The sequence below is a fragment of the Copadichromis virginalis genome, linkage group LG13 (genome assembly GCF_057382275.1).
Source record: "Copadichromis virginalis isolate Kocher_CV1m ecotype Utaka linkage group LG13, C_Virginalis_male_GT1.1, whole genome shotgun sequence".
Classification (NCBI taxonomy): Eukaryota; Metazoa; Chordata; class Actinopteri; order Cichliformes; family Cichlidae; genus Copadichromis; species Copadichromis virginalis.
The window spans coordinates 25,404,057-25,419,221 of record NC_140630.1 but is presented as its reverse complement, the minus strand read 5'-3'; the positions used below and the strand labels follow the sequence as shown (position 1 = coordinate 25,419,221).

The following is a 15,165-nucleotide window of genomic DNA, read 5'->3' as shown; positions in this document are numbered from 1 at the left end:
TTGTATTTTAATCAATTTCTTTGAAACTGTGCCATTAATTTGTGTGTCAACCATTTGAACCTGCTAGTGAAGCAAAAAACCAAAACAAACAGTCTTCAGTAATGTGACACTAAAGCCACGTGAGTGGCGTTTGTGCATGCCAGGACAGACCTGTGAAACATTAATGAGCAGGACAGTCAGAAGCACAGTGCACACTGAGCCACCATAACACCTGTACACAGAGCTATGGGGACCATGGAGGAAACTTTGAAGTGTCCTGTGTGCCAGGATTTCTTCATTGATCCTGTGACGCTGCAGTGCGGGCATGACTTCTGCCTCACCTGTATACAGGCTGTCTGGGAAACCGATGTGTCTGATGAGGGGCCTTTCTTCTGCCCGGAGTGTCAGATATTTCTCCCCTCTGACCTCACTCTGAAGATAAATGCAGACCTTCAGACCAAAGTAAAGGACTTCACCACTAAGACGCTGTCAGCAGCAGAGCGACAAGCAGCAGCTTCAACTAGTGAAACTAAATCATCATCAACTATTTGCTGTGACCACTGCATAGAGATGCCATCAGTAGCCATAAGAACATGCCTGACTTGCGATGCCTCGCTGTGCCAGGCTCACGCCCTGCTCCACCAACAGAGGTCTGCTCTAAGGGAGCACACAGTGGTGGAGGTGACCAGCGATCCACTGTCTCTGAAGTGCAGGGAGCACCGCGATGAGCTTAAGCTCTTCTGTATGGAGGAAAAGGTACCTGTGTGCTGTTTGTGTGTCCTGGTTGGCACGCACAAACATCACAAAGCCTCTCAACTGCATGAAGCCAAAGCAGACTTTAAGGTGATTATTATAATCTCTTTTCATTACTTGTGAGGAATATTTATCTATTTTCTTCCTGTTGTTTTTTGTTTGTTTGGTTGGTTGTTTTACCAGAGGCATGTTGTATTTCTGTCTCTAGAGTATGCTTGAGACCACAATGAACCAGCTACTAAAGAGGAGAAGTGAAGCTGAACATGCCATCAAAGACCTGGAGTCACTGTATACACAAACAGTGGTACAACCAATACAGAAATCACACTCTTAAATTGCTTAACTTTTTAAATTGATGGAAGCCATTCTTGTTTGTCTAACAATGCATTTATCTCATAGACCTCTGCTGCAGAGTTTAGAGAGAGAATCTCAGACAAGTACAGCAGAATCCACGTCGTGCTGAATGGCGATGAGCGTCTAATGATGCAGATTATAGACGCAGAGGAGACATGCATGACAGAGTGGCTGGAGGCCCAGAGGAGCATTGTAGAGGCTCAGATCAAAGAGATAGATGCATTCAGAGCCTCCAGCAAATCACTTCTCCAGGAAACCAATGATCTGCGGTTTCTGCAGGTAGGGTTTACATGATCACTTACCGTGACCAGAAGTGTAGCACAAATATAGCTCAAATGTTTCCTGTTGTTTTCAAACAGCAAATCACATCACAGAATCTTTGGTGAGTATATTGCTGAGTCCAGTTTGTAACCTGAAATTGCCCATGCTTTACGCTGCTCCATATTATTATTCACTGAGCCTTCCTGTGGTATGATTTTTATTTTTATTTGCAGTGATCCCTTGGAATTTGCTCCAATCCGAGAAGTAAACAGAGACCTCTGTGACCCTGAGAAGCTGAGAACAGTAGAGAGGCTGGTGGATGAACTCTCGGTCGCTTTGTCCCAACATTTTCCACGAATGTGGTCATGTTAGTAAAGCTTTTTTCCTTTGACATTCTAAATCCAACTCTCATTATCATTATAACTGTGTACTAAGTAAATATTTGTATTTGCAGACTTAAGTTCTCCTCTTCTAGACTTCAAAACAGCTCATCCAAAGCTGGAGTTATCCCAAGACAGAAAACAAGTGTACTGGAGACGCCAACCTTTCGGTGAAGGACAGAGCCCTCAGCCATATGACTCACAGTATAGCGTCCTTGCTCAGGAGAGTTTTACAGGTGGCCAGCATTACTGGGAAGTCATTGTCCAAGACAAGCCCTTCTGGATGATAGGTGTGACCACGGGGTCAGTCGATAAAAAAGCCAGTTTAAGCCAGAGTTCTTCCAGTCTGGGTGTAAATAACACATCTTGGTGCATCTACCATGGAGACGGACAGTACCTGGCGTGCCATGATACTCAGGAAAAGCAGCTGTCAGTTGGAAAGAGAGTCAGAAAGCTAGGCATACTTGCAAACCTCCAGAAGGGGGAGCTGTCATTCTATGATGCCGACGCTATGAGGCTGCTTCACTCCTTCTGTGTGCAGTGCACAGAATCTCTCTATCCCATTTTTAACCCATGCATTGATATGAACGGAGTCAACACACAGCCTCTTACCTTGTTTTGGATAAAGGACCCCTGGGATTGGCATACACGTGAGGAGAAAAGTGAACTCACAGGAACCATTTAACTGCCTCTGTGGGATGCAGAGTCACTGATCAAATAATTATTTTAAGTGTAATTTTCCATTTGTGCTCACATAAAATTACATTGTGAAAATGTCCAGCGTGCTGTACAAATCTAGGTTGTCAAAAATATTGACTACCACCAAGTTTCCGTGATTGGCTTTGACTCTGGTAAAGCTACAACGGCTTTTAACGAATATACCTACCTCTAACGTCTTGCTAAAATTAGGTTATATAATAATATATGAGAAGACACATCTGCAGACATATCCGTGACTTTATAATGTCAAGACTAAAGTTATGTAATCATTGCAGCATTGCCGTTTCTGCAGTTGACATGTACGCTAAATATTTCATTAAGTGGTATCAGGTTCAAACAGTGCATTTGCTCTGTGGCAAAGTCGATCTCTTTCTGCAGCTTAGCAGCTCTCATGTGTGCCTTGATGCAGTTCATAAAGTAAATGACCCGTGTGTAAACTGCTCATCAGACCATGGAGGACATGCATGCCTTTAGTCTCACATGTCAATGGCCCTACAGAGTTGTTGCCCTGCAGCAGACAATACACTGAGGTCAAATAACACGAACAGTAACGCTATATGTCTAGAAAAGATTAAGACACTTAACAATCTGATTTACACAATTCTTTGTGCATCACGCTTTTGCTCATTGTAAATAAATAAATACCTTTCTGCAGAAGAAGAAGAAGTCTGAAAGTTCACATTCAACACAATTAGAAAATATAACTCTCTCTTTTTTTGTAAACAATAACATTATGCACCCATCACAGGGTTTTGAAAGTTCAGCCACCCTAGGGCTTGGTGAGGACATACAGGAACAACACAGCACATCAGAAAGAAGAAGCATTTATTTGCATCATGTAATAATTCTGCCACAACTTTAGGACATTTTCAGTTCAGTGATGCAACTTGCCCCATTTTCCAGAGGAAACATGGTATAGCTACTTATATTGTGAGATTTTCTTTTCCATTCTTTGTTTCACACATATACAGCCACTCAAACACACTGTGCTTAATTAAAAAAGTAATTCAAGCCTTTGGGTTTTTTCCATGCATGCATCATTTATGTTATAACAGCGGATTTCAGATTTTTCCATCTTTTATGTGTAACTGATAAGACAATCCAGCTAATATCCAGTACATTTATGAATAGTTTGAATAATCATATAATTTGATTACATTTTAGGAAAAGCGTACAGTGTGTAGTGGTTGGAGATCTGGCGGGCATATTAGTGAGAAACAAAGGTTGCTCAAGGAATTGCTCCTTCAGTATTTGCCTTGATCCAGTCCAGGAAATGAGTGACCCGTGTGTAGACCCCAGGCTTGTTCTTCTTCCCACACTGGTCTCCCCAACTCACCACTCCATAAACAACATTAGCGTTGTTCTGCATGCACGTCAATGGTCCTCCAGAGTCCCCCTGAAACAAAATTGTACAGCTGACTATATGCTACTACTGGAACTAATGTAATAACTTTCTGTAGATGCGTTAGTAATATACATGTTATAACAGCATCAAACCATCAAATGTCCTAACCTGGCAGGAATCCACCCCTCCCTCTAGGTAGCCAGCACAGAACATGGAATTGTCCAGAATGTTCCCATAAACAGAACGATCAGAGCACTTTTCCTGGTTGATCAGCAGGACATTGGCCTCCAGCAGGTGGCTGGAACCATAATTAGCTGCAAAGATAATGCAGAAATATATTAGGGGGTAACCCTTGTTTCTTTGTTTCATATTTCATGCCCACTTCCAGAACAAAATGAGTGAATGTTCATTAAAAGTTACTGAAGGTGATCTCTGCCTGTAAAGCTAGCTATGGATACCACTGGAAAAACCCAGAACCTGTTGTAATGGTCGTCTGTCCACATCTGCATTGATATATTGAGGTGTCAAAACTTGTCGTTAAGGAGAGGTCATCAAGTGTTGGAAAAGAGTTCAAGCTTCATTTAAAATGGTAAATGGCCTGTATTTGTATAGCGCTTTACTATTCCCTAAGGACCCCAAAGCACTTTACACAACCACCCATTCGCACACTGGTGATGGCAAGCTACATTGTAGCCACAGCCACCCTGGGCCGCACTGACAGAGGCGAGGCTGCCGGACACTGGCGCCACCGGGCCCTCTGACCATCACCAGTAGGCAACGGGTGAAGTGTCTTGCCCAAGGACACAACGACCGAGACTGTCCAAGCCGGGGCTCGAACCGGCAACCTTCTGATTACAAGGCGAACTCCCAACGATCGCCAATGGAAAATGTCAAGTCAAGTGTTTATCAAATAAGCCAAATTATGTACATGAAAAATGGCAACCTTTTTGTAACCTTACATACATTGCTCAGTAGCACCCCATCCAGAGATTTTGCACTCCGTCCCATCAGGCAGTGGCGCATTTGGTAGACAGGCTGTTTTCACAAACTGGGTCTCATTGGCACAAAAACCAGGAGTCCCACTCAGCTTCAACAAGCCTTTAGGAATACATGTGAGATATAAATGTCACCACAAACTCAAAGAAAGAACATCTGAACAAAATGACAGAAACATTTGAGACAAGTATCACCTATATCATTGTAAACAGCTTCACTGGTCTCCCTGTAGTTTGGATTTTTAATAGTCCTTTCGACAGGTATGGTCTGAGTTCCGGGGTCTGGCTTACTCACTGAGAGACTTCCAGCCAGCACCTGCATGTCCTTGTTTGGTTCACTGTGCAAATAAAAAACAAAAGGGTTCAGTCAATATTTCATTGTCTTACTTGTAATCTACCATAAACTGGTTCTTCAACCTTGCAGCCTTACATGCAGTGTGCAGCTGTCAGCACCCAGCAACTTGCGATGAGAATTCCTCCACAGACATGTCTGAATGGCTGAGCGGAGCCCGTTGGCTTCACTTGCACAGAAACCTGCCAGGGTATAGCTCCTGGACTGACTTTCAGACCCCCAAAGATTCGGGTAAGAGCCTTTTTTGGCTGAGGTATGCCACAGGTGGCAAACTGTTTTGGTCCAGTAGTCGGAGGGAGAGGTGTCGCAGAAGGGCGGATGGGCTTCCCAGTTGATGGTATGGCAGTCGCTGGCAGCTTACCAGTAGGTTCTGGCTGCGGTGGTTCAGGCTGTGTCGGTTCTGGCTGCGGTGGTTCAGGCTGTGTCGGTTCTGGCTGCGGTGGTTTAGGCTGTGTCGGTTCTGGCTGCGGTGGTTTAGGCTGTGTTGGTTCTGGCTGCGGTGGTTTAGGCTGTGTCGGTTCAGGCTGTGTCGGTTTAGGCTGTGTCGGTTTAGGCTGTGTCGGTTCTGGCTGCGGTGGTTTAGGCTGTGTAGGAGCAACCTCAGTCGGCGGCCCATCTGAAAACACAGATCCAAGAAGATGGCACAGATGTTTTGCTGGCAACACTCAAGATCAAAATGTTGCCCATCACTTTAAAACTCACGTGTCGATACAGGACATTTTGGCACATCACAGTAGTCCCACAATAACCTGTGGCCTCTTCTGAAAAAGCACCAGGGCTTTGGCTCTCCGTCAGGGTTCCTGAATCAGAAAACGTCACTGAGACAGACCTCTTATAGGTGTTTTCTGCACATTGTATAAATGGAGTTACTTCTGACCTGCAGAAGTTGTGAGGGCCAAGGCCATCTTTGTCCTCAAAGGAGGTGAAGGGATTAACACCCGATGCCAGGATGAAGTGGGAGTTCCAGTAGAGGCACTCATCACCATCATCCGTCTCGCTCACATTGCCACGATATGACTCTCCATCGTCCACATAGCAGTCGTTTGGACCTGAGAAATGTAAATTACTCAGTGAGTCAATGAATTATGATAAATATATATGAAGAAAAACTGTAGAATGAATTATTTACCAACATGGCAGAAATGTCCTCCGAACCCTTCGGGGCAATGGCAGTCAAAGTCATTTTCATCTCTGACGCATGTGCCACCATTTTTACATGGATTAGGATTACAAACTGAAACTTTGGAGAACAATAAAACAAAATTTAGGCTGTTGTTCAGTAACTGCTAAAATCCTCACCAAACAGGAATTTGGGCTTTTTAAAATATATATATAAATATATATCAACATACTAGTTTTGCAGTCTGGAGGCTGAAAGGGTCGCTTGCATTTGCACTCATAGTGCGGAGGAGTTGAAGTCAGTACACATTCGCCATACCCGCATTGACCTCTTTTACAAATTCTTGGACCTTAGAGAATAACACCATTAGGATATTTTTAATAACATTAATTCAGTTTGTTTTTTTACACTTTGCATACATATATATGCAATTTGACAAAAGAATGGAGAGAAGGGATTTTTTTCTTCACACCTCTCTCGCATTTTTTTCCCTTGTAAGGTTTGGGACAGTCACATTTGAACTTTCTCCCGCCTTTCTCCTTACACACACCATTGTTAAGGCAAGGATTTGGGGTGCACTGGCCTGAGAAATAAAAAATGACAACACACTGTAATGTCAAAATTAAACCTTTCCTCTGTAGCATTAGAAGAAAACATGCCACAGATTTGCACGAGACGTTTGTTAGTATCTTACCGTCTAGGTCCAGAAACTTATCAAGCCAGTCTGAATGACCATTTTCATCATCCTCATCATCCTCATCCACGACCTTAATAAAGACGACATCTAGAACAATACTTTCCTTTAGATTTACAGTTTTAATTCTTTAAATACTACATTTCAAACCATTTTCTATATATGTTACAAAAGCAACATAAAGGAGTACTAACCCTCAATTATATCTTTAAACCTTCCTTTTGGTCTCTTTTTCTCATGTTTCCCATGTCTTTCAGGCCGTGCAGAGTCCCGATGTCTGTCTTGTCTTTCAGGCTGTGCAGAGTCCCGATGTCTGTCTTGTCTTTCAGGACTTGAAGACTCTGGATGTCTGCCATGTCTTCCAGGATGCGAAGAGTCCCGATGTTTGTCGTGTTTATCTTTCAACTACATTTTTTAAGGAATTGCAGATGACAGCATAACATAAGAGCACGTACACATCCAAATAACTATCTCTATCACGCTATATATTCATGTCTATCTGTCTATCTAGCTATATATGTGGCTAAAGCTATTGATTTAACCTTTTTAAACAGAAACATGATCTACTGTGTTTTTTGACAGAAAATGCCACAATGTAAATAACATACAACGCATGTGATTATTAAATTCAGTTAATACATACTTCAGCAGGTATGAAGAGCACCGCTAAGAAGAGACAAAGGAAGAGGAGCTTTAGGTTCATGATGGCAGTTGACCAGAAGACATGTAGGAGAGTAACATGAGAGTGAGCTGACTGGGGGAGCCCCCGCACTTTTCCAAACATTTGGTAAGTACACTAACCTTTGAGTTAGCCCTTTCTTTCTGTCTTTTTTTTTTCTTTTTTTGTTTTTTTTGTCTGGCATCCATCCGTGTTGCTGAGTCAGTTGTATTGATTATAACTGAGCTCTTAGATAGTTACCTTTATGGTCCTACATAATAGGAAAAATTCAGCTGAGTTTACCAATCGCTTGTGAAAAACACATTTAAAATCAAAAGATATCTTCCCCCAAATGCTGACTTCAAGTTACTATATCTACATGAATGTTTTCCATGTAGTTTTGGTTACATAATTACAGTGTAAAACATTACATTTCAGGAAATGTGGTCAAATAAATTTACTTGATTGGTATACATTCATGTTTATACCAAGCATATTTTTCTTAATGATTAATTGTTTAAATAAATGAACATTTAAAATTTATACATTTCAGCTGCATTAAAAAAATGTCTTAATGTTTATTAAGGGCAAAAAATCTTCTTTTTTTTAGTCTAATGGAGCATAATAACTGTGTCTGCCAGCCTGAACCAATTCCTCACATCAAAAAATGTTAAGTGAAATAAAAGATAATCTGCCAAGCATGCCCAGGTGCAGAGAGCATGTTTGCTTAGGACTGACTGTTTGTTTGAATGTAGACTTTGGATCCACACATAGGTTCATATCAGGATCAATACCAGTGTGCTTTTACTAAAATCATAATTCGCTGAAATAGCTGGCAAATCCAGCTGATCCATAATGTGTTAGCAATGCTGAGGACTTTCCCCTGCTACATGAAAACCTCATGCGATACCCAAACAGTTACTAAACAGATTAGTACCTGATATATTTTCTTAGACTTTCACAAAGAATGATGCTCTTGCTTTAGTAACACCCTGGTTTTAATTTGAAAGTCTCAAGGTCTAAGTGATGGACATGCATGATTCCCACAGCCTTAACTGTAACAACCGTAACAGCATCACACTGAAATATTATTGTGAGCACAGAAAGCATTACACAGCCTGAGCATTAACACTGTCAGAATGTTGCACAAGCTCACAGAGTCGTTTCAAACTTCATAATCTCTTTATTTTAAAAAGTCGTTAGTTACAGCTTTAATATTTTTGCCTTATTGTGGAGTAGCAGCTTAAAAAGTAACTGTTCAACAGCTCTTCTGTGAAGTAAACCGGAGATCCCTGTTGGCAGATGAAGGGTTACAGATAACAATAGGTTTTGCATTGTTGCCATTGTGGTCATGACCAGGGCAGACAGCTAAGTAGAGGCAGTCTGAGAAGGTTCCCGTGCAGAAGGCAAACAGGGGTGTCATTTTGTCCGCCTCGAGAAACATCACCAGCCCTGCAGGAAAACTACACAAAACACCAATCTGGCAGAAACGCTTCGTGAAAGGCAGCTGATGCGGAACGCCTCCATGCCAGGCCGTATACTCGCCATCAAAAAACTCCACACACCAGGACTCAGGCCCGCGGCCGAGCCAACAGTCCTCAGTTGTGCCCTTCCGAGGAATGTTGGGGTAGGTGACACCGAGCTCCCAGTAAGTCTTCCCAGTTACATCGATTTCCCAGTAATGGCGACCAAAGCTGAAGCCCTGCAAACTGATGACATTGAGGGTAGTGTCAAAGCGTCCAGGTAAGTCAGGAAGTTGCTGCCAGGTGTCCGTATATGTGGCACTATCGCCTTGGGGAGAGATGATCAGCTTTGGGTGGGCGGTTTCCGGATCCAGGCACACCTCGCTGGAATCTGGAGATATTTTACATTTTGGAATTTAACAATGTTTTAATTGAATGTTTGATTGTAATCATAAATAATATAAAACTATGTGAACTGACAGCTCTTGATGAGTTTCTTGATCATCGGGGTCTGGGAGCAGACAAGCAGGAGCATGTTATTGGTGAGGCTGATGATCTGCTCAGCTTTAGCTTCATCCAGGCTCACACTGCTTGGGTCTGTTTGGTTTAGCAGATCAATCACTCTAGTGGAGGCACACAGTAAGTAAAAAAACATATCATCTGTTGGTACGTACAATATGAAGCTTATTTCTATGATAGATTATAATTAATTTCCCTACCTCTCTGCTGTTTCCATGTCTTCCTGTTCAGGGTATGAAAAGAACGACTGGGGAAAAAAGCAAAATGATAATCTCGATTATTTTTATTTTATCAGATTTATATTTTTGTTAAGACAGGAAACACATAACATTTCCAGTTATATCTGGCTATTGTCAACTTTTTCACCATTGTATCAGGCTCTGTGTCCGTTTGGTCCAATGCCAGAGTGAGTCTAGCCAGGTCCTGCTCTATCTCCTGGATCAGAGAACAGTTCCTCTCCATGAGCTCATCCAAGGCAGAGACAGCAGCCCGCTCTTCCATCTCCAGGTGGGACAGGGTAATCCTCAGGTCCTCATCCAGGACAGCTTGGATTTCTTGATATTTCCGAATGATACTCTTCCTTATCACTGAGGACTTTTTCTGAGTCGGGCATAAATATTTAGAAGTTAATTGCAGCCCTGTCACGAGTAATTATTTCACCTCTCTGTTCTGTGAACTCACTGTGATTTCTGACTGTCGTGCCGCGAGTTTCCTCAGCCTATATTTGACTGCTTCTCTCTGCTTCTTTAGACACTCTTGGTGCTTTACCAGTGTCTCCTAAAGAAAGGGTTTCACACATATTGAGAAAACCTCAGTTGAAGCTAACAAAGTGGATCTGGCAGAGAAGTGCAGCTGCAAAAGCAGAAGCTCATTATGATGCAATGATAACGGCAACAAAGCAATGACCGACAGGAAAATACTTCTATCAGCCATGATAGCCTTGTTTCAGACTTGTTATAGTATGAATCATTGTATGAAAGGGTTAGGATTACGAACTTTTACAATATGCTGATGACTTACTTTTATACTTATCATGTGCTTTGGCAAACCTTTGTTATAGTTTTACCATCACAATGTTTCTCACACATACCGTACCTTCACACAGTGGGTTCATTGCTTCTTTTTCTTGGATGAATTAGAGAAAATGAAGTTCTCTGCTAGGTCCATTACTATTTTGCTCGTTTGTGTTGTTGTGTTTGCACATCTCTGTTGCTTGTGGGGCTCGCACACAAGAATTTCACTCGCATGTGCTGTGCCAGTGTGCCTGCACATGTGATGTGACAATAAAAAGTGATTTGATTTGATTTTGATTTGATTATTACTTGTTTAAAGAATTGAACTACTTTTCCTTTTTTTCTTTTCTTTTAGCTCTTTTCTGTCACTCCTGCATGGATGATTTCAGGTATGTTAAATTTGTATAGTAGCTTCTTGTTTCAGTTTTCTCCCAGTCGTCACTGGGAGGCCCCATGACCTCTAAACGCACCATATAGTGTTTGTAAGCTGTCACCTCACATTAAATTCAAAGGAAAATCTGATATATAAGCATGTCAGGCTTGATTAATTCATTTGTTTCTCACCTCTCCTTCTGATTGTATTTGGCCTTCCTCTGGTTTAGACCCAGAATTGCCAAACCTCCGATTATGATGAAATTCCTGGGGGTGTGAGATATGCACCTTGAATGTTCTCATTCATTCTCTTAATGTCTTTTACACTGTTAACTTATTATGACTGACTTTTGAAAAAGAGCACAGCTTTTGGTTAAATGAGTACTTAACTGTTATTTGATGTACGGTACACATACTGTATATAGCCTGGTGGCGTTTCCTATATTTCATTTTTGTCTTTATGGAGTTTTTCTTTAGTTTTGTCACTAATCTAATGCTGTAAAAGAAAACAAGAATCAGAAGTGACTCGGACTGTTGGAAAATGGTCTTCATTTCTGCTTACAGCACTCAACCATACCTCGCAGTGCCAATTTGTTTGTAGATTTATGTAAATATCACTCAAAAAATACACATCTCCTCTGTGGCATGTGACACTGCAATCCTTCATCTTTATCCCATAATAATATCCCTCTCTGACTGAATGAGGCCACACTGAAGTTTTCAAATGTATGCGCTGCACAAGGGATGCATTAATACTTAAGAGTTATACTGTTTGACTTACTGAAATTCTTCTTGTTATAAACTATTTATTCAAAGATGTGTGTAATGCCATTTTAAAAAAATCATTTTGATGTTTGTTTTATTTGTTTACAATATTTGTAACTACAGATTGTCCCATGCTGTGTACAAGTGTTTCCTAAAGAATGGTGTAGTTGATGTTTGGTTACTGTGCTGAATGATGAAGGGTTGACACCAGAAGAGTGATTCGATTCCGGTGAAATAGAAAACTTCTCACCTTAAATGTGAACACACAGGCCTCCCAGAAGAAGTCAGTCACAATAAGCTACTCGTATAAGTGCAATATGACATGAATGCAAACCCGGAGAGGAAACAATTTATAAATAGGTTTTTATACTTAGATGGATTCCATTTCTCACCATGTGGTATTCTAAAATGTATACAATACATTCACCAGCCACTTTGTTGGGTTCACCTGCTCAGCTGGACGTTAACCCGAATATCTAATCAACCAGTCACATGGCAGTAACTCGGTGGATTTAGGCATGTATACATGGTCAAGACGACCTGCTGAAGTTCAAACGGCATCAGAATGAAGAAGAAACATGTTTCATGTGAGTTTTTGAACATGATATGCCAGACACGCTTGGCTGACTATTTGACAAAACTGCTCGTCTACTGCATTTTCCCATGAAACCATCTCTAGGATTTATAGAGAACGATCCAAAAATGAGAAATTCTTCAGCGAGAAGCAATTCTCTGGGTAAAAATGCCTTGTTGATGTCAGAGACGAATGTTCAGACTGCTTCAAGCTGACATGCACACAAATACTTGTTATAACCAAATTATGCAGAATCAAATCGCGGATTGCAGCAGCAGAAGACCACACTGAGTGCCCCTCCTGTCAGTTAAGAACAGGAAAAAGAGGCTATAGTTCACACAGACAAATGATTTCCGGTCTGATGAGTGTCAGTTTCTGCTGTGACATTTGGATTTAATGTCAGAATTTGGTATAAACAACAATAAAAGCATGAATCCATCCTGTCTTTTATCAGTGATTCAGGCTGGTGAATCTTTACTGGTGTGTGAGCAATATTTTCTCTGCATACTCTTAGCCCCTTACTACCAGCTGAGTGTTGTTTAAACTCCACAGCCTACCTGAGTATTTTTGCTTTATTGTTCCTTTATGACCACGGTGTACACATCTTCTGATGGCTGCTTGTAGCAGGATAACAGACCATGTCAGAGAGCTCAGATGATCTCAATCTGGTTTATTAAACATAACAATGAGTGTGCTGTACTCATATGGTCTCCACAGTCACCAGATCTCACTCCAATGGAGCATCTTTGGGATGTGATGGAATGGGAGATTCACATCATGGATGTGCAGCCCACAAATCTGCAGCAACTGTGCGATGCTGTCATGTCAATATGGACCAAAATCTCTGGTGAATGTTTCCAGCAGCTTGTTGAAGTCAAAAGAGGGTCCAACCCAGTACTAGTAAGGTGTACTTAATAAAGTGTCCAGTGGGTGTATATCTGTTCAGTGCATAACCCACAATAATATATAAACCCCTCCAGTAAAGCAGTCAAAGTCAAAGCTTGTGTAACCCAACAGTAACTTAGCTAATCAGAGTTTGTTTAGGTCAGTGGACGCCACCATCTGATTAAAAGTTACTCAGTCAAAAAATGACTTCTTAACCTGCGTTACATCACTGAGCTCGTGTGTTTATTGGTGAAATGCAAACAAAGAAAAACAAACAGAAAAGAGGCGGTGGGTACCTTTGGTTTAGCAGAGGATCATTATGTTTCATGGTGATTTAAAGCTTTATTGGCTTAGAATTCAATACAACAAATGGCAGTGTGGGGTTTTTTCTTCTTTTCTTTTTTTATATAAAACAGTATTTTCAAACACAATAGGGGTTTTAGCTATTTGTCACTTTGCTTTTGATATGGCATTAAAATATAATACGATTTGTACTTCCAATCCATGTAAAGGGAGAGTGTCTGGCCGTGTTTATGAGAGCCTGAGAAGAGAGACATTTTTTGTCAGGGTCAAACGGATGTTCAGTGCGTAGCCATGGGAAGGAAACTAGTGATATGCGGGTGCTTGGATGATGCAACAGCTGTTGGGTAAGCTAACTGCTTTCCCGGTGACTTTTTCTTTTTAATTCAAAGACTCACTGAGCCAATTCTTGCAAACTTTGGACTAAAACCTTTTCAGCCCAAGCGAGGGTAAGCTGACACATGTTCAAGCTACGAGCATGGACATTTTGTAATGAGCGCCATGAGGTTCTACTGTACTTACAAAGTTCCACAGGAATCAACAGCGAGAGAAATAGTAGGAAGAAACGAGCAAGAAAGAAAAGAAAAGCGGTTCCACTCGAAGCAAAGCAAGAAGTAAAACAAGCGCATTCAAACCAAAGAACATGACCCTGTTCATCGTCCAGTCTCATTCTTTGTCATTTTTGAACACGGAAGAGATTCCCGCTCATCGTTGACAGTGCAAGTCTAACAGGACAAGTCTTTCAGTACATAGTCTCAGGAAGCATCAGAGCAAAGAGTCCAGTTCATGGCTTCCGTGATTATGTCAGGTTAAAACAATCAAATTTAAAAAAAAGAAAAGAACAAAAAATATATATAGAAGAAAAGGAAATAAACCAAAACCTACATCTAGATTACAGCTGCTGTGTGCTATCTGAATGTACAGAAAATGCATGCGGCTCTGAGTGCTAGAAGAGCTTGGCCTTCTTTTTCATGTCGTTGCGTTTCCACAGGGGAAGCCTGTCAAACTCCTGGATCTCCATTCCAAAGATGTCAAAGAACGTTTCAGGTGCTAAGTGGCGCTAGAAGTGAGAACAAAGGTGGAGAAAAAACAAAAGGAGGGGAGGGTGGGGGGTGTTCTCAGTTAGCACCAAAGCCATAAAAAAAGAGGTCACAACAGAAACGACAAGAAGCAAATGGATACTGCATATTCCTCGCTACGGTCGTATTTGTGTAACATGCTCTTTACACAAAGCAGAGAAATGCAGTATTAATTGCAGAAGGTCAGGTGGAAAACCGATACCTCCAGTCTGGTTCTGTCCACATCCCTGGGCAGTTTAGCTCTCCCTCTACTGGTTATCATGAGCATTTCATAGGGATACACCTTCAGGAGGAGACATTCATCAGTGGACAAGTCAGATTTACAAGCTTTTGAGTTCAGCTTCAGAACAATTTACAAACCATTTTCATGAAACAAAACTATAAAATTGGAACATTTTAGTAATTCTACTGCGACACAGGGAGCACTGGGTGGGAGAACAGGTATGTGACAGGAGGCTGACTGGGTTGTTGTATTTTTTAAGTCACTGGGGAAATGCAGGTGCTATGACGTGTGCACTTTCTTTCACTTTGGGTGCCGAAACGTGCAACAGATTAGGGGGAAAACATGGAAACAGAGTTACGTA

The 15,165-nt window shown here is 41.5% G+C and overlaps 4 protein-coding genes across 7 annotated transcripts in view; 1 reads left to right on the top strand and 3 right to left on the bottom strand.

Annotated features, from left to right (window-relative positions):
• The first annotated feature begins 225 nt into the window (after nucleotides 1-225).
• LOC146695779 (E3 ubiquitin/ISG15 ligase TRIM25) lies at nucleotides 226-2,508 on the top strand. The gene is made up of 6 exons (XM_085476745.1): nucleotides 226-822; nucleotides 941-1,036; nucleotides 1,132-1,365; nucleotides 1,446-1,468; nucleotides 1,581-1,714; nucleotides 1,802-2,508. Exons 1-6 carry the CDS (start codon nucleotides 226-228, stop codon nucleotides 2,410-2,412), a joined length of 1,695 nt encoding a protein of 564 aa, XP_085332871.1. The 3' UTR covers nucleotides 2,413-2,508.
• Nucleotides 2,509-3,255: 747 nt separating this feature from the next.
• On the bottom strand, nucleotides 3,256-7,752 carry LOC146695778 (factor VII-activating protease-like). 2 transcript variants are annotated; one of them, XM_085478194.1, is made up of 14 exons: nucleotides 7,597-7,752; nucleotides 7,247-7,358; nucleotides 7,148-7,210; nucleotides 6,954-7,043; nucleotides 6,732-6,842; nucleotides 6,492-6,608; nucleotides 6,269-6,379; nucleotides 6,017-6,188; nucleotides 5,842-5,939; nucleotides 5,218-5,755; nucleotides 4,983-5,125; nucleotides 4,756-4,890; nucleotides 3,961-4,106; nucleotides 3,256-3,843 (listed from the first exon to the last, which is right to left on the bottom strand). In XM_085478194.1, exons 1-14 carry the CDS (start codon nucleotides 7,735-7,737, stop codon nucleotides 3,676-3,678), a joined length of 2,145 nt encoding a protein of 714 aa, XP_085334320.1. In that variant the 5' UTR covers nucleotides 7,738-7,752; the 3' UTR covers nucleotides 3,256-3,675. The 2 variants fall into 2 exon arrangements, with proteins under 2 accessions (XP_085334320.1, XP_085334319.1); XM_085478193.1 differs by having other exon boundaries at nucleotides 7,148-7,358.
• Nucleotides 7,753-8,774: 1,022 nt separating this feature from the next.
• LOC146695777 (zinc-binding protein A33-like) lies at nucleotides 8,775-10,388 on the bottom strand. Its single transcript, XM_085478202.1, has 5 exons — nucleotides 10,275-10,388; nucleotides 9,960-10,193; nucleotides 9,794-9,840; nucleotides 9,555-9,697; nucleotides 8,775-9,465 (listed from the first exon to the last, which is right to left on the bottom strand). Exons 2-5 carry the CDS (start codon nucleotides 10,092-10,094, stop codon nucleotides 8,870-8,872), a joined length of 921 nt encoding a protein of 306 aa, XP_085334328.1. The 5' UTR covers nucleotides 10,095-10,193; nucleotides 10,275-10,388; the 3' UTR covers nucleotides 8,775-8,869.
• A 3,107-nt stretch (nucleotides 10,389-13,495) lies between these two features.
• ablim1a (actin binding LIM protein 1a) overlaps nucleotides 13,496-15,165 on the bottom strand; it is a 36,588-nt gene continuing 34,918 nt past the window's right edge. For 2 of the 3 annotated variants that reach the window (XM_085478192.1, XM_085478188.1), the window contains 2 exons: nucleotides 14,784-14,864; nucleotides 13,496-14,562 (listed from right to left, as the gene is read on the bottom strand). In XM_085478192.1, coding sequence (XP_085334318.1) covers nucleotides 14,449-14,562; nucleotides 14,784-14,864 — 195 coding nt within the window. In that variant the 3' untranslated portion in view covers nucleotides 13,496-14,448. Of the gene's footprint in view, nucleotides 14,563-14,783; nucleotides 14,865-15,165 lie in introns of those variants that run through there. The other variant, XM_085478189.1, reaches the window with a different exon arrangement.